Source organism: Artemia sp. Qi Xiang Cuo, chromosome 5, assembly GCF_049724085.1.
Source record: "Artemia sp. Qi Xiang Cuo chromosome 5, ASM4972408v1, whole genome shotgun sequence".
Classification (NCBI taxonomy): domain Eukaryota; kingdom Metazoa; phylum Arthropoda; class Branchiopoda; order Anostraca; family Artemiidae; genus Artemia; species Artemia sp. Qi Xiang Cuo.
This window is the reverse complement of record NC_142798.1, coordinates 52,846,277-52,873,438: the sequence shown is the minus strand read 5'-3', so window position 1 is coordinate 52,873,438 and position 27,162 is coordinate 52,846,277. Positions and strand designations below refer to the sequence as shown.

At 34.2% G+C, this 27,162-nt stretch overlaps 1 protein-coding gene across 3 annotated transcripts in view; it reads left to right on the top strand.

Annotated features, from left to right (window-relative positions):
* Window positions 1-27,162, top strand: part of Ttc19 (tetratricopeptide repeat domain 19) — a 157,103-nt gene that overhangs the window by 48,234 nt on the left and 81,707 nt on the right. For 2 of the 3 annotated variants that reach the window (XM_089089702.1, XM_089089703.1), the window contains 3 exons: window positions 2,613-2,765; window positions 4,728-4,893; window positions 6,547-9,650. The exons of the other annotated variant lie outside the window; for it this stretch is intronic. In XM_089089702.1, the coding sequence (XP_088945828.1) occupies window positions 2,613-2,765; window positions 4,728-4,893; window positions 6,547-7,154 (927 nt within the window). In that variant the 3' untranslated portion in view covers window positions 7,155-9,650. Of the gene's footprint in view, window positions 1-2,612; window positions 2,766-4,727; window positions 4,894-6,546; window positions 9,651-27,162 lie in introns of those variants that run through there. 3 annotated transcript variants of the gene reach the window in all.

Below are 27,162 nucleotides of genomic sequence, written 5' to 3'. Positions count from 1 at the left end.
CCACTCACTTTCGACTATTAAAAAGGGCAATTTCAATTTCCAAACAAATGAACCCTCTTTGAAATTTTTACAACAAATTTCTGTATAAACCTTATATGCCGTCAGGGCATAACTTACAGCCCTTGCACGGATGGCTCTGAGGGGTTTATCATCCTAAAAGACCTAATTTCCAGAACTTCCGACTACGTTGAACAAAATGGATATCTCAAAATTTTGATTGGATGTGTTTGGGGAAATGGTGTGTGTGAGAGGGGGGTTAGTTGCCCTTCAATCACTTTTGACTATTAAAAGGGCACTTGCCCTTTCAATTTTCAATTGAATTAGCCCTTTTAGATGTTTTTACAACATCACTTTTTATAAAAACCTTACTCGCCCCCAGGGCATAACTACCAACCCTTGCCCTGAGGGCTGTGGGGGAGGGGAGGGGTTGTCATCCTTAAAGACCTAATTTCCAAAACTTTCAACTACGTTGAATAAAATGGCTATCTAAAAATTTTGAGTGTATGTTTTTGGGGATAAGGTAGGCCTGAGAGGGGGGTTAATTGCCCTCGAATCACTTTCGACTATTAAGCATGGTACTAGCTTTTTGAATTTCCAGTCGAAAGATCTCTTTTTCAAGTTTCTATGACAAAAATTTCAATAAAAACTTATATTCCCCCGGAGCATAACTTATAACCCTTGCCCTGAAGACTTTGCGGGGAGTGTCCTGCTCAAAGGTATAATTTCCTGAACTTTAAACTGCGTGAAACAAAATGGCTATCTCAAAATTTTGATTAGATGCGTTTGGGGAAAAGGTGGTTGTGAGAGGCGGGTTAGTTGCCCTCAAATCACTTTCGACTATTAAAAAGGGCACTAGCCCTTTGAATTTTCAATTGAATGAGCCCTTTTTCAAGTTTCTGCGACAAAGATTTCAATAAACACCTTATATGCCCCCAGGGCATAACTTGTAACCCTTGACTGTGGGTGGAGTGTCCTGCTCAAAGCTGTAATTTCCTGAACTTTAAACTGTGTGAAACAAAATGGCTATCTCAAAATTTTGATTAGATGTGTTTGGGGAAATTGTGGGTGTGGAATTGGTCTTAGTTTCATTCCAATCACTTTCGACTATTAAAAAGGACACTAGCCTAATTGAATTAGTCCTTTTTGAAATTTCTACGACAACACGTTCTATTAAAACATTATATTCCCCCAGGGCATAACTTACAACCCTTGCCCTGAGGGCTGTGGGGGAGTGTCCTGCTCAAAAACATAATTTCTATCTGGAAATCAACTACGTTGAACAAAATGGATATCTACAAATTTTGATTGGATGTGTTTGGGGAAAAGGTGGGCATGAGAGGCGAGTTAGTTGCCCTCAAATCATTTTCGACTATTAAAAAGGGCACTAGACCTTTGAATTTCCAATCGAATGAGCTCTTTTTCAAGTTTCTACGACAAAGATTTCAATAAATCTTGTATGCCCCCAGGGCATAGCTTATAACCCTTGCCCTGAAGACTGTTGGGGGAGTGTCCTGCTCAAAGGTATAGTTTCCTGTACTTTAAACTGCGTGGAGCAAAATGGCCATCTCAAAATTTTAATTGGATGTGTTTGGGGAAATGGTGAGCGTGGAAGGGGTGTTAGTTGCCTTCCAATCACTTTCGACTATTAAAAAGGCACTAGCCATTTCAATTTTAAATTGAATGAGCCCTTTTTGAAGTTTCTACGACAACTCGTTCTATAAAAACCTTCTATGCCCCCAGTACATAACTTACAACCCTAGCCCTGAGGATTATGAGGGGGGTTAGTTGCCCTCCAATCACTTTCGACTATTAAAACGGGCACTAGCCCTTTGAATTTCCATTCGAATGAGCCTTTTTTGAAGTTTCTACGACAACTTCTTCTATCTAAACCTTATATGCCCCCCGGGCATAACTTACAACACTTGCCCTGAGGGCTATCGGGAGTGTCCTCCTCCAAAAAATAATTTCTATCTGGAAATCAACTACGCTGAACAAAATTGCTATCCCAAAATTTTTATTGGATGTGTTTCGGGAGATGGTGGGCGTGGAAGGGGTGTTAGTTGCCTTCCAATCACTTTCGACTATTAAAAAGGGCACAAGCCACTCCAATATCCAATTGAATGACCCCTTTTTGAAGTTTCTACGACAACTTCCTCGATACGAAGTGCCCTGCTCTAAAGGAAAAAAATAATAAATAATACATTGTGCCAACATCGTTCTTATATGTCCACAGGGCATAACTTAAAACCCTTGCCCTGAGGGTTGCGGGGGAATGTCCTCCTCAAAGACAAAATTTCTATCTGGAAGTCAACTACGCTGAACAAAATGAGTTGTCTCAAAATTTTTATTGGATATGTTTGGGGGAATAATGGGCGTGGGGGGGGCTAGTTGCCCTCCAATCACTTTCGAGTATTAAAAAGGGCACTAGCCACTCCATTTTCTAATCGAATTAGCCCTTTTCGAAATTTTTATGACAATTCCTTCGATACGAAGTGCCCTGGTATGGAAAAAAAAAAATAATACATTGTGCCATCGTTCTTTACTTAGGCAGCGCGATTGCGTTGCCTATGATTTATGTTTTGTTACTGATTATCAAGTAAACCATGTTTTAGAGCTGGAGTCCTCGCAAGTTGTTGCTGCCACTTCGAGCTGTACCTAAAGGAACTACTGTCACGCTTGGATTATTTAGTTTGTTTTCTACACCAATTGGCAAGCAAGAAGAAATGCTAGAAGAAATGGTCAAAAGGGGAATTCTAGAGTATCAGGTAGCTTACAAAAGTTTTTTCACCATGTTTTACTTAACTTGCTTTCTCTGTCTGTCTGTTTGTCGCCAAAATTTGAGATGCGTATTTTGACCCCTTCCTCTCATCCAATTTGGCTCAAAATTCGTATAGGTCTTTGCTTTACCTCACATTTTAATATTCTGATATATTTGAATCGCATTACGCAGCCTCAATGCGCTACCTTTGATAATCTTCTTAATCTTTGACCTCTTGACAACCATCTCACTTCTGCGTGTAATAATAAAGTTGTATGGACGGAATCCATATCCTTTCAAAGATTTGAAAATAAGTTACTGTTGATGGGTTGGTCTTAATAAAATTTATAATCTTAACATCATTCTGAAGCACATTGTTCAATTATGGTGCTAATTTTTTTGCTGCAAGGGCCTCTTGGTGAATAAGGCAGTCAGTAAAAGTTATATGGTCATAATGAGTAGCTTGAAAAATGATTTAAAACCAATTTTTTTGCCCGTCATTGCTCTTGCACCATCTATGCATATTCCACAGCAATTTTTCCATTCTAGACCTTCAGTCTTTAAAAATTCATCACCGTTACAATATAAGTATTTTTCTGTAGTATGTTATAAATATTTGACTCTAATATTTTAAATATTTTAGTTTAAAATCTCTTGCGACCCAATGATTTTGCTACGCGACCCCATTTGGGGTCGCGGTCCATAGTTTGGGAAGGCCTGGGTTTGATAGCTTAAGAAATAAACGGTTAGTACGCATGGTAGGTTATTGGGAAAAAAATATTGCTGGGCCACATTATCGGTTGACAAGAAATTTTTTCAATGAAATGTTATTGGATAAAAGAAAAGATTCTTGGCCTGTGCAAATCAAGAGTATACTAGACAATTGTGGGCTATCAGGCTGGTGGAATGATGGCATTGGACCTTGGGTGGAAACAACCAAAACCAGACTATTTTGATGTGTATATTGGTAGTCTTGTATGTCTTCATAGATCCACACAGGCGAATTTAAAGTAGCCATTTACCATGTTTGATTACCCGAAAACTAAACGATGAGAATTTTCTTGCTTATTGTAGGACTAAGAGAATTTTTCGATAATAACCCCTCCCCAGATCAAAATCCCAGGAACAACCCTTGTTAGTATATATCTATTATAATTAAAATGGCATTTATGTGTACTTGCTCAATTTCTTTAATCGTCCATCAGCCAGAAAAAAAGAGTACTAAGAGGAAATACTAATCCAATATATAATAATATATCCTATAATATAAAATATAATATTGGGTTAGATCAGGGCTTCCTAAAAATTTTTCATTCACGACTCCATTTATGAATGCAAGTTTCCTGGCGACCCCATAGTATAATTGAAAGACAAATAAATATTTTTGATGATTCATTTATTAGGTAACAATGTACATATACACATGGAAATATATAGTTTTAGAATTCGTTTAAAAATATACAAAGATCTAAGATAAAAAATTCCACTAAAGTTGAAAAGTTGTCTTTATTATACTTACAAAAATTATATGCCCTATTTCTCATCAAAATTGAATTTGTTGCAATAACATAAATAAAAGAAAATCAATCTCATTTAAATCAATACAAAACGGATTTTGAATCCAAGCTACCTTTTTGAGATCAATATTTAATATAAAATATATACGGAACTAGGTTTCTAGCGCTTTTAAGTGATCTAAAATAATTTTTACAATAAAAGTTTTACAATGATTACTCTCGATCATAAAATTTCCGAAACTGGAAAATATTTCGAACGATTTTTTTTTCTATCCTGATGAGCCAATCAAGTTTTCTCATACTAAAATTCAAAACAACAGTGGATACCAGGGTCTCTGAACGGTTCATACACATTTCTGTGTAAGTCGTTACTACAAACACATTACTTATTGAGTACTTTTTCTTAATGTAGAACTTCTGGATCAATAATAGGGACTTTCATGGTATTTCAGAAAGGAGATGCAATTAAAGCAGAGAAACTGTTGCACGTTGCTTTGAAATTAGCGCAGGACTTACATGACAAAAATGGCATTACGTTTATTTACGATGTGATGGCGAACATAGCTTTTGATACGCATAATTATCGAAAAGCAGAAAAGATATTCAGAGACTTGATCGGTAAGTATTTTGGATACCGATAAATTTATTACTATTACTACTACTACTAACTACTCATTGCAGCACCAAGCCGCCTAAGGCCAATGCAGTTACGCACGCTCCTCCTTCATCCCAATCTATTCAAAGCCTCCGTCTCTAACCCTGCCAGGAAGTTCCCATTTCCCTTAAATCTTTCCTTATTAAATCCTCCCACCCCAACGGAAGGTGACCTACTTTTCGTTTGGCCTTAGATGGTTGACCAAAAAGGACAATCTTTGGCAATGTGACATCCTTCATCCACAGAACACGCCCTAGCCATCTCAACCTGTCTCTCATTACAGCCCTAGAAAGCGAGATAAATTCATTGAATGTTCTATAGCCTATAAGAACAAGTGAGATATATTCATTTTTAAACTCAGTTTGAGATAAAGTTTTTAATAAACCAATGTTTCTAATTTAAATAAACATGGGCAGTAGATTATTATATGATCATGAAAATGTAAAAAAGAATTGTTATGAATGATTGTAAATGTAAAAAGACTGTTTGTATGATATGATCCTGACTGTAATTCATGTAATTCATGACTTCTACAAATTTGCTATCCTAACTGTTTTCTGTCATTTTTCTTGTTTATCAACACGAATTTTAAAGTCGTCAGGGTTGAAATACTGTTATGCCTTAAATTTGCATCATCAGTTTTCTCACACAGATTTTAAAAGTTACTATGACTGTCGTAATTATTTAATCATAGTCAAAATATATACCAACTATTGTAGTCTGAAACGTATTTTGTCCAATTTTTAGCTTATAAATCTCGGTAAACAGGTTTTCTTACTGATTTTCGTCTGAAAAACATGTTTTGTTATGTTTTTTTTGTTTCTTTTTTTTTTAGAAAATAAAGGTTCGTTCCTACTGTCTACATCAATGTTTTTGTTAAAAATCGTTGACTTCTCCAACACGGACAAATAAGAAGGGACAATCTCTAAAAAGAGAATTGAAAGCTGTATTTATGGAAATGTGCCTATTGGTACTTAAACGGAGGGGCTAAAAAAGAAGAAAAATTATCTTTGACAAGTGGAATACAAGAATAGTCTTAGGGTCATAAACGAATGGACTTGACATTTTTTTCAAGGAGATCAGTTTTTGAGGTTGTGGAGGGGGTCAAAATATCTTAACGGTTTTTGGGCGCTTCGGTGACGATTAGTTCACGTCAGATTGATACTTTGGAACCTTAACTATTAACGATGTAGTTAAAACAGCAAAAAATTATATTAGAACTTACTGTGTTTCTCTTGGAAATGTCTGTATTTCTGAGCGATTTTCATTTCTGGTGCTATTGAACGGTAGCAAGGCTCTCTTCTTTGCGTCTATATCCGAAAATCAAGACATTGTCTTTTTAAATAATCATAGTTATTAGCAAATATTCTCTGTTTCCTTTGACTGGGAATTTGGTAGCATTTAATACCTAAGTATTCAAAAATTAGCAAATATGATCTTTTTCCTTTGACTTGGAATTTGGTAGCATTTAACTTGTTCTAAATTGTTTCCAGTGGTAATAACTACTTTTGTTGATAAGATATTTTTATTTGTGACATGTCCGTGTTTTCGTACAGCTAGATTGTGTATTCATTTCCCGTCCCCATAAATATTTCAATTTTTATATTATTTTTTAGGCCGCCTTATAGGAGATGGCGTTGACCCAGACCATAACAAAATTGTTCATGTCAGTGCAAAACTAGCCAGTATCTATGGCATGCTAGAAGAAAATGAAAAAGCGGAACAGGGCTTTCAGTTTTGCATTGATACTATGAATAAAAAAATTGCCAAGGGAGCAAGTGATGAAGACACTCTTTTATTAACTGGTCTATGTTTAGATTGGTATGCTCGTTACTTGATGGCGCATATGAAGCTTGATCAAGCTAATGCTAATTTCCAGAAAGCTTATGAGCTTTCTATTAAAGTGCATGGGCCCCAGCATGAGCAATCATTAGTGCTATTGAATGACATGGCTTCTGTTCTTGCTTTGAAAGGCAATGCTGCTGCAGCTGAAGAAAAAATGAAAGATGTGATTTCAGTTGGTGAAAAAATTCAGTCAGAGTACATGCCTGCTTTCTATGTGAATCTGGGCAGTATCTACATGCAAAATAAGTCTTACGAAAAATCAAGGGATGCTTGTGCTAAAGGGGTCAACCTGGCGAAGAAAATGAATAACAAAGAATATATTGAGGAAGCTGAGGCCTGTCTTGAAGAGCTGAAAAAGGCAATGAGGTTTACGCACTGATGATGTGCGGGTTTAACGTGAGATATAGATGAATTTTTTTTTTTTTTTTTTTTTTTTTCTTACCCTATAAACTGTGATGTGTTAGCTTCGAAATCAGCCACATTTGCATTGTTATTTTTTAATGACGGATTTTGGTAAGATAGATTTTCAATCGCTGCATTGCTTCACTGGCCACAATTAAATTTAAAAACAGATTAGCGATGCTTTTTATAGGGGTTTTGGGGGGGGGGCACGTTTTTTCATTTATTATCCACAAAATTTTCTAGAAAGAGTATAAAGGGAAAGCAGCACAACAAATTCTGCGGTGTTCTCGGTATATGAACTAATATTTCGTAGTATATAAATAAAAATAGATATTAACCACCTTGACTTACAAAGCCATCGACTGCAGTGTTTGTTAACGCAAACGCCAAAAAATATCCCTTAAAATAGTGTTATTTGTTATTTATCGGATTCTGAGGTCTTTGTTATCACAGAATCGTAGCATTTGATGAGGCAGATTTACCCTTTACTCAGAAACTACCTCAATTTTCTTTTACTCCATCTAGCAGCACGCTAATTTTTGATGGATATTTGTTACTTAGATATGAATATTATGCTGCACATTAGTTTCAACGGATCTTTCTTATTTAAATTCTCGAAAAATTCGATTCTCGAAGGATGGTATCCAGTAATGTCTGAAAAAGTGGATTGAACATTTTTGTGTAGAATAATGTGGGTAAAGCTATTGTACTGTATCCACAATTTGATGCAGTTTATAGCAATCCTTTTTTTTCTTTACTTAATGTCAATCTTTTTCCTCTTTATTCATCTCGTTACTAAATTTATGCCAATACCCTTGCATTTGAACATTAATCACTTCTGAAATGCGAAGCAAAATCTGAGGTTTTGAAAACAGACAATTTTGGTGCCTTTCCGCCAGTTTGCCTCAGATGAATTCAGTGCTGCTGGTAAACTAGTTTTAATAAGTAACCTACTTTGTAACCATCACCAGAAACTGATAAATGCTTGTAATTACATAAGATAGTTATGAAAGTTGTGCAGCCAGTGTTGATGGTGAGAGCAGGGGGACTTGTTGGACTTAATCTGCATGCTGGTACTGAGCTGGGATATGGTCAGCTTTTGATTGGAATTAAAGAACGGTAAATCACCTGAAAACCAAAAAAAAAAATTTTCTGATTGGTATTAAAGACTAAGTGTCAATTTGTGTGCTAAAGCAGGCACTCTGACCCGCAAGTACTGCAAAAATAGTAGAAGTTTTAGAATCAGTGTAAATTGGCCCAAAATGGACCTTTTCTGTGAACTTTGAGGAAAAATTTTTAGACCTCTCTCCCCAAAATGGACCTTTTCTGTGAACTATGAGGAACAATTTTTGGACCTCTCTCCCCAAAATGGACCTTTTCTGTGAACTTTGAGGGACAATTTTTAGACCTCTCTCCCCAAAATGGACCTTTTCTGTGAACTTTGAGGAACAATTTTTAGACATCTCTCCCCAAAATGGACCTTTTCTGTGAACTATGTAGAACAATTTAGACCACTCTCACCAAAATGGACCTTTTCTGTGAACTATGAGGAACAATTTTTAGACCTCTCTCCCCAAAATGGACCTTTTCTGTTAACTATGAAGAACAATTTTTAGACCTCTCTACCCAAAATGGACCTTTTCTCTGAACTATGAGGAATAATTTTTAGACCTCTCTACCCAAACTGGACCTTTTCTGTGAACTATGAGGAACAATTTTTAGGCCTCTCTCCCCAAAATGGACCTTTTCTGTGAACTATGAAGAACAATTTTTACACCTCTCTCCCCAAATTGGAGCTTTTATGTGAACTTTGAGGAACAATTTTTAGACCTCTCTCCCCAAAATGGACCTTTTCTGTGAACTATGAGGAACAATTTTAGACCTCTCTTCCCAAAATGGACCTTTTTTGTGAACTATGAGGAACAATTTTTAGGCCTCTCTCCCCACAATAAACCTTTTTTGTGAACTATAAGGAACAATTTTTAGACCTCTCTCCCCAAAATGGACCTTTTCTGTGAACTTGGAGGAACAATTTTTAGACCTCTCTTCCCAACATGGACCTTTTTTGTGAACTATGAGGAACAATTTTTAGGCCTCTCTCCCCACAATAAACCTTTTTTGTGAACTATGAGGAACAATTTTTAGACCTCTCTCCCCAAAATGGACCTTTTCTGTGAACTTTGAGGAACAGTTTTTAGACCTCTCTCCCCAAAATGGACCTTTTCTGTGAACTATGAGGAACAATTTTTAGACCTCTCTCCCCAAAATGGACCTTTTCTGTGAACTATGAAGAACAATTTTTACACCTCTCTCCCCAAAATGGACTTTTTCTGTGAACTTTGAGGAACAATTTTTAGACCTCTCTCCCCAAAATGGACCTTTTCTGTGAACTACGAGGAACAGTTTTTAGACCTCTCTTCCCAAAATGGACCTTTTTTGTGAACTATGAGGAACAATTTTTAGGCCTCTCTCCCCACAATCAACCTTTTTTGTGAACTATGAGGAACAATTTTTAGACCTCTCTCCCCAAAATGGACTTTTTCTGTGAACTTTGAGGAACAGTTTTTAGACCTCTCTCCCCAAAATGGACCTTTTCTGTGAACTATGAGGAACAATTTTTAGACCTCTCTCCCCAAAATGGACCTTTTCTGTGAACTATGAAGAACAATTTTTACACCTCTCTCCCCAAAATGGACTTTTTCTGTGAACTTTGAGGAACAATTTTTAGACCTCTCTCCCCAAAATGGACCTTTTCTGTGAACTACGAGGAACAGTTTTTAGACCTCTCTTCCCAAAATGAACCTTTTTTGTGAACTATGAGGAACAATTTTTAGGCCTCTCTCCCCAAAATAAACCTTTTTTGTGAACTATGAGGAACAATTTTTAGACCTCTCTACCCTTTCATCTTTATAAGCCTTGACTGTTTGGACTTCTGCTCCAAAATCTTGAATACTCGAGGATTTTTCTTTCTTTTTCTTCAGAATTGTGAATTATGCTCTAAGTTCGTAGCTTTGTGGAAATTATTGTGACGTGACTTCTAAGAGAAACAAATGCTGACTTCCAATTTCATGAATTAGTCGAGTATCAACTGATGTTAGTGTAGAAAAATACTCTCATGTTTTTATTTTCTATCAATAAATAGTTACGACGTTTCTGTGGCTGGTTGAGGTAAATAGTTTAGATAATTTTTAGAACCAGTTCCTTTCTCTACTCTCCCCTCATTCATTTCTTTCTCTTTTTTGGCTAAATTAGTGCCTGTGTTTCTTCTTTCTTTTTTTTTTTTTTTTTTTTGAGGGTTTCGTATTCAATTTTATCTTTTGTATTAGGCATTTTATAGATAATAAAATTTTTTTGAGAAGCGAGAAATGAGAGTGGTATTCGTTTTATTTAATTTTTTTAACCATAAACAATGAATAAATCCATTTGGCTAGTCAAAATAGCATCAGTTGCCGTGCAGTTATTGATATAGTAGCACAGTATAAGTATATACCAGTAGTGAAATCTTTTTCCAAACATGAAACCCATTTCATAGCGCGTATTTAGACTCCGAGCACATACGTCAGAGCCATAGTTTCAATTGCTACTTAGTTTTTCATTGGAAATATTTGTCATTGTGCATGTATGAAGGTTTTTATTGTGCAGGTGCATCTTGTATGGTTTTTGATCTGTGTCAAAAATTTTCAGTGCTGCCGTTTAGCCATCCTTGGTGCTGCGTGATTATGCTAGATAGCAGAAGAGATATTTTTCATGTCGTATTTGAAGGATCGGTAAAATTGTCAGTTTTAATAACCTGTATTATGCACACTAAAACTAATACTTTTGCTTCGAAAAATCGATATCGCTTGTTGTGAAATGAACAAATAAGTATGTAACTAAATTAACCTCAGTCTTTATCCCAGAGCCCATTATTACCCTGTGTTGGTATCGACATTTATTCCCTCCATGACTGTCCCATAGGGTGGGACCCAGAAGAAGTTACTTCATCAAGTTAAAATGTATGAATATCTCGTTCAGTTTTTGCTTGCATTCAGCTTATTGGGTTCAACTTAACAAAATTATTCTTCTGGCCTGTGGACTACTATTAAAATATCGTGATGTTGATATGCTAATTGGAAATATCCTTTAATTCGATTTCCGGTTAAATAGATGTAATATTTTCCAACTAAAATGAGTTTCGACTGTCGCTGATATTCGTTGCAGCGTATTACCTATTTAAAATAGCTTTATTCTTTTGGATTAATATTGAGATGGTATCTCAATACCATCTGAACCGCGGGACCAATACTGTAGTAAATACCTGCTATGACGCAATTCCAATTAACTGTCCCACATTTCAGTCTTCTGTTTTTATGTTTTACATGGGGAGGAGAGAGGGTGTCAGGTAATATGAGGAATATTAGGACTAGTCGAAACTTATTTTAATTAGAAAATATCCAATATCTAGGGGGTGTGTGTAAATTTACCGTTTTGTTAGCCCTTACAAGAAAGCATAAAAAAGCTGTTTTTCAGCAAAAAATCCCTCTAAAAGGGATTTTTCATCACCTAGGGGGCAAAGGGCAACAAATCCTTTTCCCTCTTATTGATGCCTGGCTAAACGCCTAAATAATAGACTATGTAGTAAAAATGGTAGTTCAGCATGGGATGTTGGTTTACCCAGGTGGCAAGGTCTCTAACAAAGTTGACCAAATTCATAAAGAGGAAGCAAGTACCAGTAAGTATTGTGAAAAAAAGTAATCGGATTAACGACGCTTCTTAACTACTAAAGTCCCTCCAGTGTGTTTCTACAGCAAGGTTCGGTCTCTGGGTCTCAAACACTTATTTTAACTAGAAAATATTCAATATGTAGGGGGGGGGGTTGTAAATTTGCCGTTTTTTTTAGCCTTCAGAAGAAAGCATAAAAAAAGATGTTTTCAGCAAAAATACCCCTGTAAAAGGGTTTTTTCATCACCTAGGGGGCAAAGGGCAACAAATCCTTATACCTTCTTATTGATGCCTGGCTAAAGGCCTAAATAAGAGACTATTTAGTAAAAAAGGGAGTTGTTCAGCATGGGATAATGTTTACCCAGGTGGCAAGGTCTCAAACAAAGTTGAGCAAACTCATAAAGAGGAAGCAAGACGGTGGAATCGTTTAAAGAATATGGATAATTGTCACCTTTCTATCACGATGCTATGAAAATCTCCAAATTTCTAATTTCAGGTCATAAGATTTAGAAGATATAACAACTTCTAAGAAAGTTCCTATGATACTTAAAGTAAACCCTCAAATGATTTCTTTGTAAAATTTTGTATTCAATGTTTTCAGCTATGGTTAGTTGTTTGTGTCAACAAAACCAAAATAATACAACTTGGAGACATGAATATTTGCTAGAATTTGAAATGTGCTGCCACATGGTGATTTAAACTCGATCTTCAACACTAAGAACAACCACAAATCCCCTCTGCTATTGTAGTTATCTATAGTATTTGATTAAGATTTTTGATATTGTCATAAACATTAGCTGCAAAAATTCAAAAGTCATTATGAAACTCTTCAAAATCGAGCCTAACCCTATTGGCGACTAGGCCCATTGGATGGGTCACTGAATAGGCCACTTCGATTTTCCAAAAATCTCTCATTTTATTCAAACTACTTTCCTCTTTTTTTCTCCTTATGTAGAGAATCGGGAAATGAATATTTAGCTAATTAGATTTTACTAAATAGATAATTACAGTAGTAAAATATTATAAGAATACATATAATTTAAGGAAAACCTCGATAAATTCCATTGGTTCTGCTTGTGCGTTTTCGTAAAGCCTACTGAAACATAACATGTAAATAAAAATTAGCATTGCACCTGGTTTTTGGGGTAATGAATAAAAAGACCATCTTCGTAAAAAGATCCACCGACCCTCCTACATGATATTTCCTACATGATAATACTTGTAAATAATAAATCCCGAATTAGGAACATATGAAAATGTGTCTAGGCGTTCTTGTAGAACAAAGCTCTTGTTTCTTCTCGGCAGAGCTAAATCATATCTTCGGACAAATGTGGAAAAAAATAAATGGTAGTGCATAAGATTTTGTTTTATGTATTTACGCAACAAAATCATCTCGAGCTAGATAAAAACAAATATAAGAAAATGGTTCAAAGAGATGAAAAAAAAATTAAATTGAGGCATCAGTTAAAGTATTTCCTTGCGACAAGTAGGATCCTACCTGGTATTCAGTATTTCGGAATCGCAGTTTTCCGCTACGCTGTCACAAGATACTGTAATATATGGTCTTTTTAATAGTATTTTCACATACTTTTGACAGAAATATTACAGTGGCTTATATCTTCCTTTTTGGAAGGGGGAAAGGGGCTGCAAAGTAATGAAAGCATTAGTAATTATTCTATTTAGAAGTATATACAACATGAAAAAAAACGATTATTTAAATATTCCTTTTTTGGATAAAATACGACATTGTAAAGTCTCTCCCTGTGCTCTTCTCTGTAGTCCTATGGTAGTGTTGGCCGACAATATACGGTTTGACCGGTGGTGGTTGTCTAAATTCTATAACTTTCATAAAGTTTTTGTCGAATATAAAATTTTTTTTTTTTTTTTTTTTTTTTTTTTTGTACCACTGTAGATAAATTCAAACAGTATATTCATTCCCTATCTCAACCATCATCCAAAGCTGGACAGAGATGCACCAGCTCCGGAGAACATATAAATCAGTATTGATTCAGACTCCGTGGTGTTAACACCATAAATTCTTCGGATATAACCCTGCTCAAGCTGTGAAATTTCCCTGTGGACTTTCATTTTGGATTTATTTTCATAAGCGGATTATCATTTTTCTGGCTATTTCAAATTCCCTCGGGACATTAAATTTCCATTGCCAGTCTTCAGAGTGTAAACACCTGTTTTTTGGACTTATTATTTCACTAACAAGAACTTAATTAATACAGTGACCTTCAGCAGTTATAAAAGTTCACAATTAAGACCGGTATATCTCTTTTTTTTACCGATGTGCTTCTTGATAGACTGATTAGTAGACTAAGAAGTACCATTTTGCTTGGGCCCCTGTACTAATCAGGTTTTTCTGGTAGGTATTCTATTCTACAGGGCATTACACCTTTCAAAGAGATTTACGCAATACCGGTCCTATGGGTAAACATTTGTACAGGTCATTACACCTTTGCCAAGAGATTTACGCAATACCGGTCCTATAGCTAAACATTTCTACGACGCTGATTAAGGACAAGTTTTTCTGACGTACAGACAAGTTTTTTTTTGTTTGTTTAGCATTTGCAAAAAAGGGGTAATTATGATAAACCTGAATTTTAAAACCAGCGCGTACTTTACGTTCCTTCCTATGCTATTGTGGGTCTTTACGTTAATTAAGGACAAGTTTTTCTGACACAATTTACAGACCAGATTTCTAGTTCATATATTTTTTGATAACTTGATAGATGATTTGAATAAAAGGAATTCAAATATTTTGTCTATGAAATAGAAGCTAACTCAATTTGCGAAAAGGTACTCCATTTTCACTACTGTGATCTGATTGAATTGTCTCCGACAATAAGATTTAGTCGCTGCTAAGCCTATTGTTATTGCGAAAGTATTTCCCAATTTACAGCTTAGTGTTAACTGACAGAGTTCCAAATACAAACATTTTGAAAAGCTGACATAAAATCGGACATTATAATCAGAATTATTTGATTAACATTTAAAAAGGGGTAATGAGATATATGATCTGTATAATACACAAGTGATGTTTGATAAGTATTGTCAATTTAAAATAGGATCTATCTTTACATGGTGTTCGTTCAAAAAGCGAGGATTTCTGTTAAATAAATAATTCTTATATTTTTTTCTTTCAATTGAAAGCGAGTATTTCTGTTAAATAAATAATTGTTATACCTTTTAAAATGGCTTTACGGGGTTTGAGGGACTCTGTTGTTTTAAGCCGTGTGATTTTTTCTTTACATGGTGTTCGTTCAAAAAGCGAGGATTTCTGTTAAATAAATAATTGTTATACCTTTTAAAATGGCTTTACGGGGATTGAGGGACTCTGTTGTTTTAATCCGTGTGTTTTTTTATTAACATTTTTTACTTTAAAAAAAGAGAGAATTTCTGTTAAATAAATAATTCTTACATTTTTTCCGTTCAAGTGAAAGCGAGGATTTCTGTTAAATAAATAATTGTTATACCTTTTAAAATGGCTTTACAGGGTTTGAGGGACTCTGTTGTTTTAAGCCGTGTGATTTTTTCTTTACATGGTGTTCGTTCAAAAAGCGAGGATTTCTGTTAAATAAATAATTGTTATACCTTTTAAAATGGCTTTACGGGGTTTGAGGGACTCTGTTGTTTTAAGCCAGTGTGATTTTTTCTTTACATGGTGTTCGTTCAAAAAAGCGAGAATTTCTGTTAAATAAATAATTCTTATATTTTTTCCGTTCAATTGAAAGCGAGGATTTCTGTTAAATAAATAATTGTTATACCTTTTAAAATGGCTTTATGGGGTTTGAGGGACTCTGTTGTTTTAAGCCGTGTGATTTTTTCTTTACATGGTATTCGTTCAAAAAGCGAGGATTTCTGTTAGATAAATAATTCTTATATTTTTTCCGTTCAATTGAAGGCGAGGATTTCTATTAAATTAATAATTGTTATACCTTTTAAAATGGCTTTACGGGGTTTGAGGGTCTCTGTTGTTATAAGCCGTTTGATTTTTTCTTTACATGGTGTTCGTTCAAAAAGCGAGGATTTCTGTTAAATAAATAACTGTTATACCTTTTAAAATGGCTTTACGGGGTTTGAGGGACTCAGTTGTCTTAAGACGTGTGATTGTATTTTTTCTTTACATTGTGTTTCTTCAAAACGTGAGCATTTCTGTTAAATAAATAATTCTTATATTTCTTCCGTTCGATTGAAAGCAAGGATTTCTGTTAAATAAATAATTGTTATACCTTTTAAAATGGCTTTACGGGGTTTGAGGGACTCTGTTGTTTTAAGCCGTGTGATTTTTTCTTTACATGGTGTTCCTTCAAAAACGAGGATTTCTGTTAAATAAATAATTGTTATAGCTTTTAAAATGGTTGTTGTTTTAAACCGTGTGATTTTTTCTTTACATGGTATTCGTTCAAAAAGCGAGGATTTATGTTAAATAAATAATTGTTATACATTTTAAAATGGCTTTACGGGGATTTGAGGGACTCTGTTTTTTTAAGAAAGTGTGATTTTTTCTTTACATGGTGTTCGTTCAAAAAAGCGAGAATTTCTGTTAAATAAATAATTCTTATATTTTTTCTGTTCAATTGAAAGCGAGGATTTCTGTTAAATAAATAATTGTTATACCTTTTAAAATGGCTTTACGGGGTTTGAGGGACTCTGTTGTTTTAAGCCGTGTGACTTTTTCTTTACACGGTATTCGTTCAAAAAGCGAGTATTTCTGTTAGATAAATAATTCTTATTTTTTTTCAGTTCAATTGAATGCGAGGATTTCTTTTAAATAAATAATTGTTATACATTTTAAAATGGCTTTACGGGGGTTGAGGATCTCTGTTGTTCTAAGCCGTTCGATTTTTTCTTTACATGGTGTTCGTTCAAAAAGCGAGGATTTCTGTTAAATAAATAATTGTTATACCTTTTAAAATGGCTTTACGGGGTTTGAGGGACTCTGTTGTTTTAAGCCGTGTGATTTTTTCTTTGCATGATGTTCGTTCAAAAAAGCGAGGATTTCTGTTAAATAAATAATTATTATATTTTTTCCGTTCTATTGAAAGCGAGGATTTCTGTTAAATAAATAATTGTTATACATTTTAAAATGGCTTTAAAGGGTTTGAGGGACTCTGTTGTTGTTTTAAGCCGTGTGATTTTTTGTTTACATGGTGTTCGTTCAAAAATGAGTATTTATGTTAAATAAATAATTGTTATACCTTTTAAAATGGTTGTTGTTTTAAACCGTGTGATTTTTTCTTTACATGGTGTTCGTTCAAAAAGCGAGGATTTCTGTTAAATAAATAATTGTTATACCTTTTAAAATGGCTTTAAGGGGTTTTGAGGGACTCTGTTGTTTTAAGCCATTGTGATTTTTTCTTTACATGGTGTTCGTTCAAAAAAGCGAGAATTTCTGTTAAATAAAAAATTCTTATATTTTTTCCTTTCAATTGAAAGCGAGGATTTCTGTTAAATAAATAAGTGTTATACCTTTTAAAATGGCTTTACGGGGTTTGAGGGACTCTGTTGTTATAAGCCGTGTGATTTTTTCTTTACATGGTATTCGTTCAAAAAGCGAGGATTTCTGTTATATAAATAATTCTTATTTTTTTTCCGTTCAATTGAAGGCGAGGATTTCTATTAAATAAATAATTGTTATACCTTTTAAAATGGCTTCACGGGGTTTGAGGAGCTCTGTTGTTCTAAGCCGTTTGATTTTTTCTTTACATGATGTTCGTTCAAAAAGCGAGGATTTCTGTTAAATAAATAATTGTTATACATTTTAAAATGGCTTTACGGGGTTCGAGGGACTCTGTTGTTTTAAGCCGTGTGATTTTTTCTTTACATTGTGTTCGTTCAAAAAAGCGAGAATTTATTTTAAATAAATAATTCTTACATTTTTTCCGTTCAATTGAAAGCGAGGATTTCTGTTAAATAAATAATTGTTATACCTTTTAAAATGGCTTTACGGGGTTTGAGGGACTCTGTTGTTTTAAGCCCTGTGATTTTTTCTTTACATGGTGTTCGTTCAAAAAGCGAGGATTTCTGTTAGATAAACACTTCTTATATTTTTTCAGTTCAATTGAAGGCGATGACTTCTAATAAATAAATAATTGTTATAACTTTTAAAATAGCTTTACGGGTTTTGAGGGGCTCTGTTGTTCTAAGCCGTTTGATTTTTTCTTTACATGGTGGTCATTCAAAAAGCGAGGATTTCTGTTAAATAAATAATTGTTATACATTTTAAAATGGCTTTACGGGGTTTGAGGGACTCTGTTGTTTTAAGCCGTGTGATTTTATATTTACATGGTGTTCGTTCAAAAAGCGAGGATTTCTGTTATATAAATAATTCTTATATTTTTTCCGTTCAATTGAAGGCGAGGATTTATGTTAAATAAATAATTGTTATACCTTTTAAAATGACTTTACGGGGTTTGAGGGGGCTCTGTTGTTTTAAGCCGTTTGATTTTTTCTTTACATGGCGTTCGTTCAAAAAGCGAGGATATTCCGTGTGATTTTTTTGGGAAGTTTAATGAATTTATTAGTTACCGAGAGTTCAATGACTCCTCCCCTCAATGACTTCCAGGGGTTTTATGACTCCTCCTCACAATGAATTCAGATGGTTTTAGGACTCATCCCCCTAGCCATAACTCCATTCAACCCTGAGCGAAGATATAAAAGTTTGATGAAGTATTTTTCTGCTTAACAACTACATTAATAACTTCCAGTTCAAAAAGCGAGGATTTCTGTTAAATAAATAATTGTTATACCTTTTAATATGGCTTTACGGGGTTTGAGGGACTCTATTGTTTTAAGCTGTGTGATTTTTTCTTTACATGGTGTTCGTTCAAAAAAGCGAGTATTTATGTTAAATAAATAATTCTTATATTTTTTCCGTTCAATTGAAAGCGAGGATTTATGTTAAATAAATAATTTTTATACCTTTTAAAATGGCTTTACGGGGTTTGAGGGACTCTGTTGTTTTAAGCCGTGTGATTTTTTGTTTACATGGTGTTCGTTCAAAAAGCGAGGATTTCTGTTAAATAAATAATTCTTATATTTTTTCCGTTCAATTGAAAGCGAGGATTTCTGTTAAATAAATAATTGTTATACCTTTTAAAATGGCTTTACGGGGTTTGAAGGACTCTATTGTTTTAAGCCGTGTGACTTTTTATTTACATGGTATTCGTTCAAAAATCGAGGATTTCTGTTAGATAAATAATTCTTATATTTTTTCCGTTCAATTGAATGCGAGGATTTCTATTAAATAAATAATTGTTATACCTTTTAAAATGGCTTTACTGGGTTTGAGGGGCTCTGTTGTTATAAGCCGTTTGATTTTTTCTTTACATGATGGTCGTTCAAAAAGCGAGGATTTCTGTTAAATAAATAATTGGTATACCTTTTAAAATGGCTTTACGGGGTTTGAGGGACTCTGTTGTTTTAAGCCGTGTGATTTTTTCTTTACATGGTGTTCGTTCAAAAAAGCGAGGATTTCTGTTAAATAAATAATTATTACATTTTTTCCGTTCAATTGAAAGCGAGGAGTTCTGTTAAATAAATAATTGTTATACCTTTTAAAATGGCTTTACGGGGTTTGAGTGCCTCTGTTGTTTTAAGCCGGTTGATTTTTTATTTAAATGGTGTTCGTTAAAAAAGCGAGGATTTCTGTTAGATAAATAATTCTTATATTTTTTCCGTTCAATTGAAGGCGAGGATTTCTGTTAATTAAATAATTGTTATACCTTTTAAAATGGCTTTACGGGGGTTTGAGGTGCTCTGTTTTTATAATCCGTTTTGATTTTTTATTTAAATATTGTTCTTTCAACAATCGAGGATTTATGTTAAATAAAGAATTTTTATACATTTTAAAATTGCTTTAAGGGGTTTGATGGACTCTGTTGTTTTAAGCCGTGGCTCGTTCAAAAAGCGAGGATTTCTGTTAGATAAATAATTCTTATATTTTTTTTCCGTTCAATTGAAGGCGAGGATTTCTATTAAATAAATAATTGTTATACCTTTTAAAATGGCTTTACGGGGTTTGAGGAGCTCTGTTGTTCTAAGCCGTTTGATTTTTTCTTTACATGGTGTTCGTTCAAAAAGCGAGGATTTCTGTTAAATAAATAATTGGTATACCTTATAAAATGGCTTTACGGGGTTTGAGGGACTCTATTGTTTTAAGCCGTGTGATTTTTTCTTTACATGGTGTTCGTTCAAAAAAGCGAGGATTTTTGCTAAATAAATAATTCTTACATTTTTTCCGTTCAATTGAAAGCTAGTATTTCTTTTAAATAAATAATTGTTATACCTTTTAAAATGGCTTTACGGGGTTTGAGGGACTCTGTTGTTTTAAGCCATGTGATTTTTTCTTTACATGGTGTTCGTTCAAAAAGCGAGGATTTCTGTTAGATAAATAATTATTATATTTTTTTTCCGTTCAATTGAAGGCGAGGATTTCTATTAAATAAATAATTGTTATAACTTTTAAAATAGCTTTACGGGGTTTGAGGGGCTCTGTTGTTCTAAGCCGTTTGATTTTTTCTTTACATGGTGTTCATTCAAAAAGCGAGGATTTCTGTTAAATAAATAATTGTTATACCTTTTAAAATAGCTTTACGGGGTTTGAGGGGCTCTGTTATTATAAGCCGTGTGATTTTTTCTTTACATGGTGTTCGTTCAAAAAGCGAGGATATTCCGTGTGATTTTTTGGGAAGTTTAATGAATTTATTAGTTACCGAGAGTTCAATGACTCCTCCCCGCAATTACTTCCAGGGGTTTTATGACTCCTCCTCACAATGAATTCAGATGGTTTTAGGACTCATCCCCCTAGCCATAACTCCATTCAACCCTGAGCGAAGATATAAAAGTTTGATGAAGTATTTTTCTGCTTAACAACTACATTAATAACTTCCAGTTCAAAAAGCGAGGATTTCTGTTAAATAAATAATTGTTATACCTTTTAATATGGCTTTACTGGGTTTGAGGGACTCTATTGTTTTAAGCCGTGTGATTTTTTCTTTACATGGTGTTCGTTCAAAAAAGCGAGGATTTCTGTTAAATAAATAATTCTTACATTTTTTCCGTTCAATTTAAAGCGAGTATTTCTGTTAAATAAATAATTGTTATACCTTTTAAAATGGCTTTACGGGGTTTGAGGGACTCTGTTGTTTTAAGCCGTGTGATTTTTTCTTTACATGGTGTTCGTTCAAAAAGCGAGGATTTCTGTTAAATAAATAATTATTATATTTTTTCCGTTTAATTGAAAGCGAGGATTTCTGTTAAATAAATAATTGTTATACCTTTTAAAATGGCTTTACGGGGTTTGAGGGACTCTGTTGTTTTAAGCCGTGTGATTTTTTCTTTACATGGTTTTTGTTCAAAAAGCGAGGATTTCTGTTAGATAAATAATTCTTATATTTTTTCCGTTCAATTGAAGGCGAGGACTTCTATTAAATAAATAATTGTTATACCTTTTAAAATGGCTTTACGGGGTTTGAGGGGCTCTGTTGTTCTAAGCCGTTTGATTTTTTTCTTTTCATGGTGTTCGTTCAAAAAAGCGAGGATTTCTGTTAAATAAATAATTCTTATATTTTTTCCGTTCAATTGAAAGCGAGGATTTCTGTTAAATAAATAATTGTTATACCTTTTAAAATGGCTTTACGGAGTTTGAGGGACTCTGTTGTTTTAAGCCGTGTGATTTTTTCTTTGCATGATGTTCGTTCAAAAAGGCGAGGATTTCTGTTAAATAAATAATTTTTATATTTTTTCCGTTCAATTGAAAGCGAGGATTTCTGTTAAATAAATAATTGTTATACATTTTAAAATGGCTTTACGGGGTTTGAGGGACTCTGTTGTTTTAAGCCGTGTGATTTTTTGTTTACATGGTGTTCGTTCAAAAAAGCGAGGATTTATGCTAAATAAATAATTCTTATATTTTTTCGGTTCAATTGAAAGCGAGGATTTCTGTTAAATAAATAATTGTTATACCTTTTAAAATGGCTTTACGGGGTTTGAGGGACTCTGTTGTTTTAAGCCCTGTGATTTTTTCTTTACACGATATTTTTTCAAAAAGCGAGGATTTCTGTTAGATAAATTATTCTTATATTTTTTTAGTTAAATTGAAGTCGAGGATTTCTGTTAAATTAATAATTGTTATACGTTTTAAAATGACTTTACGGGGTTTGACGGGCTCTGTTGTTTTAAGCCATGCGATTTTTTCTTTACATGGTGTTGGTTCAAAAAGCGAGGATTTCTGTTAAATAAATAATTGTTATACCTTTTAAAATGGCTTTACGGGGTTTGAGGGACTCTGTTGTTTTAAGCCGTGTGATTTTTTCTTTACATGGTGTTTTTTCAAAAAGCGAGGATTTCTGTTAGATAAATAATTCTTATATTTTTTCCGTTCAATTGAAGGCGAGGATTTCTGTTCAATAAATAATTGTTATACCTTTTAAAATGACTACGGGGTTTGAGGGGCTCTGTTGTTTTAAGCCGTTTGATTTTTTCTTTACATGGTGTTCGTTCAAAAAGCGAGGATATTCCGTGTGATTTTTTTGGGAAGTTTAATGAATTTATTAGTTACCGAGAGTTCAATGACTCCTCCCTGCAATGACTTCCAGGGATTTTATGACTCCTCCTCACAATGAATTCAGATGGTTTTAGGACTCATCCCCCTAGCCATAACTCCATTCAACCCTGAGCGAAGATATAAAAGTTTGATGAAGTATTTTTCTGCTTAACAACTACATTAATAACTTCCAGTTCAAAAAGCGAGGATTTCTGTTAAATAAATAATTTTTATAACTTTTACTCTGATTTTAGGGGGTTTGTGGGACTCTTTTGTTTTAAGCCGTGTGATTTTTTCTTCACCGGGTGCTCCTTCAAAAAGCAATGAGTTCTTTTAGATATATCATTCTTATATTTTTTAATTTAGATTGAAAGCGAGGATTTATGTTGAATAAATAATTGTTATACCTTTTAAAATGGCTTTACGGGGTTTGAGGGACTCTGTTGTTTTAAGCCGTGTGATTGTATTTTTTCTTTAATGCTATCCCAAGTATCTGTCAATAGATGTCGATAGAGAATTTATTCATTCTTATACCTAGATTTTCTGTATGTTAACCTATCTATCCAATATATGATGTATGTAAATCCTTTTCTTACATCTCCGATGTTTTAATAGACATTCTAAACGCTTGATATGCTATATTACTCTAAAAATAGTGAACATATAACAATGTAAGGTATAATATATTTTTAATGAAATAATGTCATGTAGAATTGAACAACTTTGGACATTTTGAATCTGTTCCATAAAATGCTTCACCATGAATTCTCTTGATAGTATATCTATTGTCTTCTCTTAGTTCGTAATCAGTAGAATAATCATTATTCCATTTTGACTCATACACAATTTTTTTCTATAGGTGTGTCATCGACAGGATCAATATGCTTTTCGTCTTTGGTATTATTTGATTCATTGACTGTTTGATCAATGGCAGTAACGTTTGCTGGTACTTTGTTTTTCATCGATTCATCTTTATATTCATTAGTGATATTTTCTGACAATGCCCATTATATTTTTCTAGCAATTTCACTGTCTATTATCACAATATTTTTACACAGGTAACAGTTCCGGCACGTAGACAGGATATGGTTTATGATATTAGTAGAAGAGTAGGCCTTTCTTTTCGTCTTTGCTTTCATTTGAATGCTAATATCCGAAAGCTGACGATATGGTTTAACACTGGGTAACATGTTACCACAAGCACTAGCAAGAAGATGCCCCTCTTTATCAACTATTATTTTTATGTTGGCATTCTCTTTGAGTGTAATAATCTCTGGAGATGTAAATCTGGCATATCCACCATCATAAGAGTTGAATTTTTTTGGTACTCCAAAGAAATTCAATTCCTTACTGCCATGACAACGCACGCAGACGTTTCCGATAGTACTACAACTTCTACATATTTCATAGTTTAAGTACTTCTCCTTGTCGGCATTCAATGCTAGAATAACACTATCATGTGAACACACTTTCTTAAAATGCTTCATCTTCACTTTTTTTAGAGATATTAGTTATGTGTTTATCGTTCCACTGTGTAAAAAATACTGATTTAATACATGAAATAAACTAGTTAGTGTCGATAACAAGCCATAGAGCAATAGTGGGGAAGCCACCTCACGTATCAAGGACCAGCATTGAGTACAAGTCCTTCGTAAAATTAATCAAATATTCGGAATTGAGTCATAAACATATGTTTAAGCTACGTGATATTTGTTTGCGTTTCATTGGCACATTTCCAAATAAGCGGAAATACCCCACTGGTTCATACACATTGCAAAAATTGAACCATACGAACACCTTGCACCTTTCCAAACGAGCGGAGATTCCCCACTGGTTCCTACACATTGCAAAAAGTGAGCAGGACGGAAAATCCACGCTTTCAACCAGACTGGTTTTTTAGGGATCAATCAGGAAAGACAAGCAAAGTCAACATAGATTTCTTTCATTTTTTAAGGTTAATTTAGACATGGTTACGTGCGCGCACGTAACCTCGTCTAAATTAACCTTAAAAAAATGAAGTTTTCATTCAGAGTTCAAAGCGATAACACCTATCTAAAAACAGATATTTTTTCGAACATAATCAAATTAGTAAGTTTCGCAATCTAATCTCAGTGAAGTAAAAGAACATTTATTTCATAACGAAATTGGAACGTTTTACGAGCACCATCAGATTAGTAAGTTGTGCAATCTAATTTACTGTGGTACAGTGAAGATCAATATATGCAATAGTAATAGCTATAGTAATTACATTTGAGTGAAAAAGGATTATAATTGCGCAACGTTTGGATTATAAAACTTGGAATATAAAGGATTATAAACAGCACGTTTTTTGGATTTTTGGGGGGTAGTCAAACTCCCCCCTTGCGAGTAAGTTTCGTTTAATGTTTTGAATTATCATTATGCTCTTGCCCGAGTAACAGCATAGTTCACACGAGGGTGCTTGTTATCAGTGTTCAGTGGCAGATTTGGATTACTTCACGGATTTTCGAAGCCCATATTCCCCTGTTGCCGCTTCTATCACCCAAGTTTGATATTTAGCCATTATTGAGGCGTACCTTTCCTGGTTATATTTTTAGCCGTGCTAGTAATTAACGGCCAAAGCCAACAGTACGTTAAAATTAGAGTGAGTAAACAAACAATTTATATATTTGAAGTGGGCGAAGTCTCTTTACTTTAATTGGTATGGGTCGTAATCGCAAACGTAATCGTCCTGCTGAGGACTCAGAAAACCTGTTGAATTCTACATCTACTAGTACCGGAAGTTCTATCACCCAAATTACCGTGGAAACTTTATCACAGAATTTTAATAAAGTACTTGAAGCTGTCCAAGAAAATGGTAGGAAACTAGACATGGTGAACGATAAGTTAAAAGCACTAGACGATTGTGTTTCCAAAATAGAGGTGACCCAGTCTGACCAGGGTTCTCAAGTTGCTATTCTTGATAGTAGACTTGAAGTTCTAACAAATGAGAACTCATCCTTGAAACCACAATTATCAGTTCTTGTTGATGAGGCTAAGGCCCAGGGAAATGCAGTTTTGGAAATGTCGGATAGGCTTGTTAAACTGGAAATTGAACAGAGGTGTAAAAACATAATTGTTTGGAATGCAGGTTGCGAAAGTGAAAATGTTGCTGTTGCTTTGTTCCAGGATATTGTTTAAAGTGGGCTTAGAACAGCCTACAGTACCACCATTCAAAGTTATTCAGTGTAAGAAGGATGCCAAATTTTTCAAAGTTGAACTAAGTGACAAGGAAACAAAAATTGGTCTATTACGCTGTGCAAAAAAACTAAAGAATAAGAATATTGGCCCATTCAAGGAATTGTTTCTTAGTGATGATGCTACCCCTGAGTTACGTCGGGCTAGAAAACTTTTATTTAATAAGCGAGCCCAGTTACGAGATGCGGGTTTTGATGCATGGGTTACTAAATCTTTCCCACCTTGTGTTCAATTTAAACGACCTGATGGATCGATCGCTAAGTATTTTCAGAATGATGTAATTACTGAACTTCCTAGACCGGTTATTAGCCATGACTATGGAGGGCGTAGTGAAAAAGGTCGATTCGGAAAGCAGAAGTGAATGTTTTGCTTGTTTGTTGTTAATCAAGGAAAATTATATTTGTTTTTATAGTTTGTGATGTAAGGTTAAGTAATTTAATTGGCTGTTAGAGTTTAGATTGGATACCCTCTGTGTGATTATGTTGTGCTCTTTGGTGATTAATAATGATTGTTTTCTTCGCTTGCCTTTATTTAGAATTTATACCTTATTTCTTTTGGTGTTTTATTTTTTCATTTTTTCTTTTGATTATTTTTGTTTCATTTTTTGTTGTGAGTATTGAGAGAGGATCTTTAATTGTGATTGGTACATGCCCTATTCGTCACCACAGGCCATTTGGATCTTTAATAGATAGTGGTTAGAGATCTTGTTCTACCCCTGGGGGCTCGTAGTATAATTGATTTGGAAAATAAGAAGGTTAATTTTTATAATTATTTTAATGAATGTATTAATAGAAATTTGGACTTTGTGGTTCCAGCTTTTAACCCCCCTGAGGATTCTAAATTTGTTTTTAGTCATGATTTTCATGATGTTGAGTATCGGCATGGTGGATCGGAAGATTTTGGGATTTTTCTTTTGAATTGTCAGGGCCTAAATATGACATTTGATTTTTTAGCGAATCTAGGTAAACTTAATCTTTTCCATGTGTTTGCTTTGACGGAGACCTGGTTGAAGGACCACAATTCTGCTCTTTTAGATATACCTGGATATACTTTGTTTACTCGGAACCGGGATTTACGTCAACACGGGGGTCTTGCGGCTTATGTTCGTGAAGATCTCCATGTTAGAGTCCGAGATGATCTAAGTGAATATAAGGAAATGGTGTGTGAAACACTAGTATTACAAGCTAAATTGAATAATGTTGATACATATTTAGTAATTGCATATAGGCCTCCTTCTGGTTCTATTCAAGAATTTTTTGAGAATCTTCATGAACAGCTGGCAAAAGTACAAATTAGTAATAGCTCTTGTTTTGTTCTAGGTGACTTTAATATTAACATGCTGGATATGGAGTCTTCTGTGACTTCTCAGTTATTAAATTTGTGTATGTCTTATGGGCTGTTCCCAACGATTAATATCCCAACTAGAGTTTCTAGGACGTCTGCAAAACTTTTAGATAATATTTTTTCCAATTCACCTTTTAGATCGCCAAGAGTTCTTGTAAATGTGGAATCT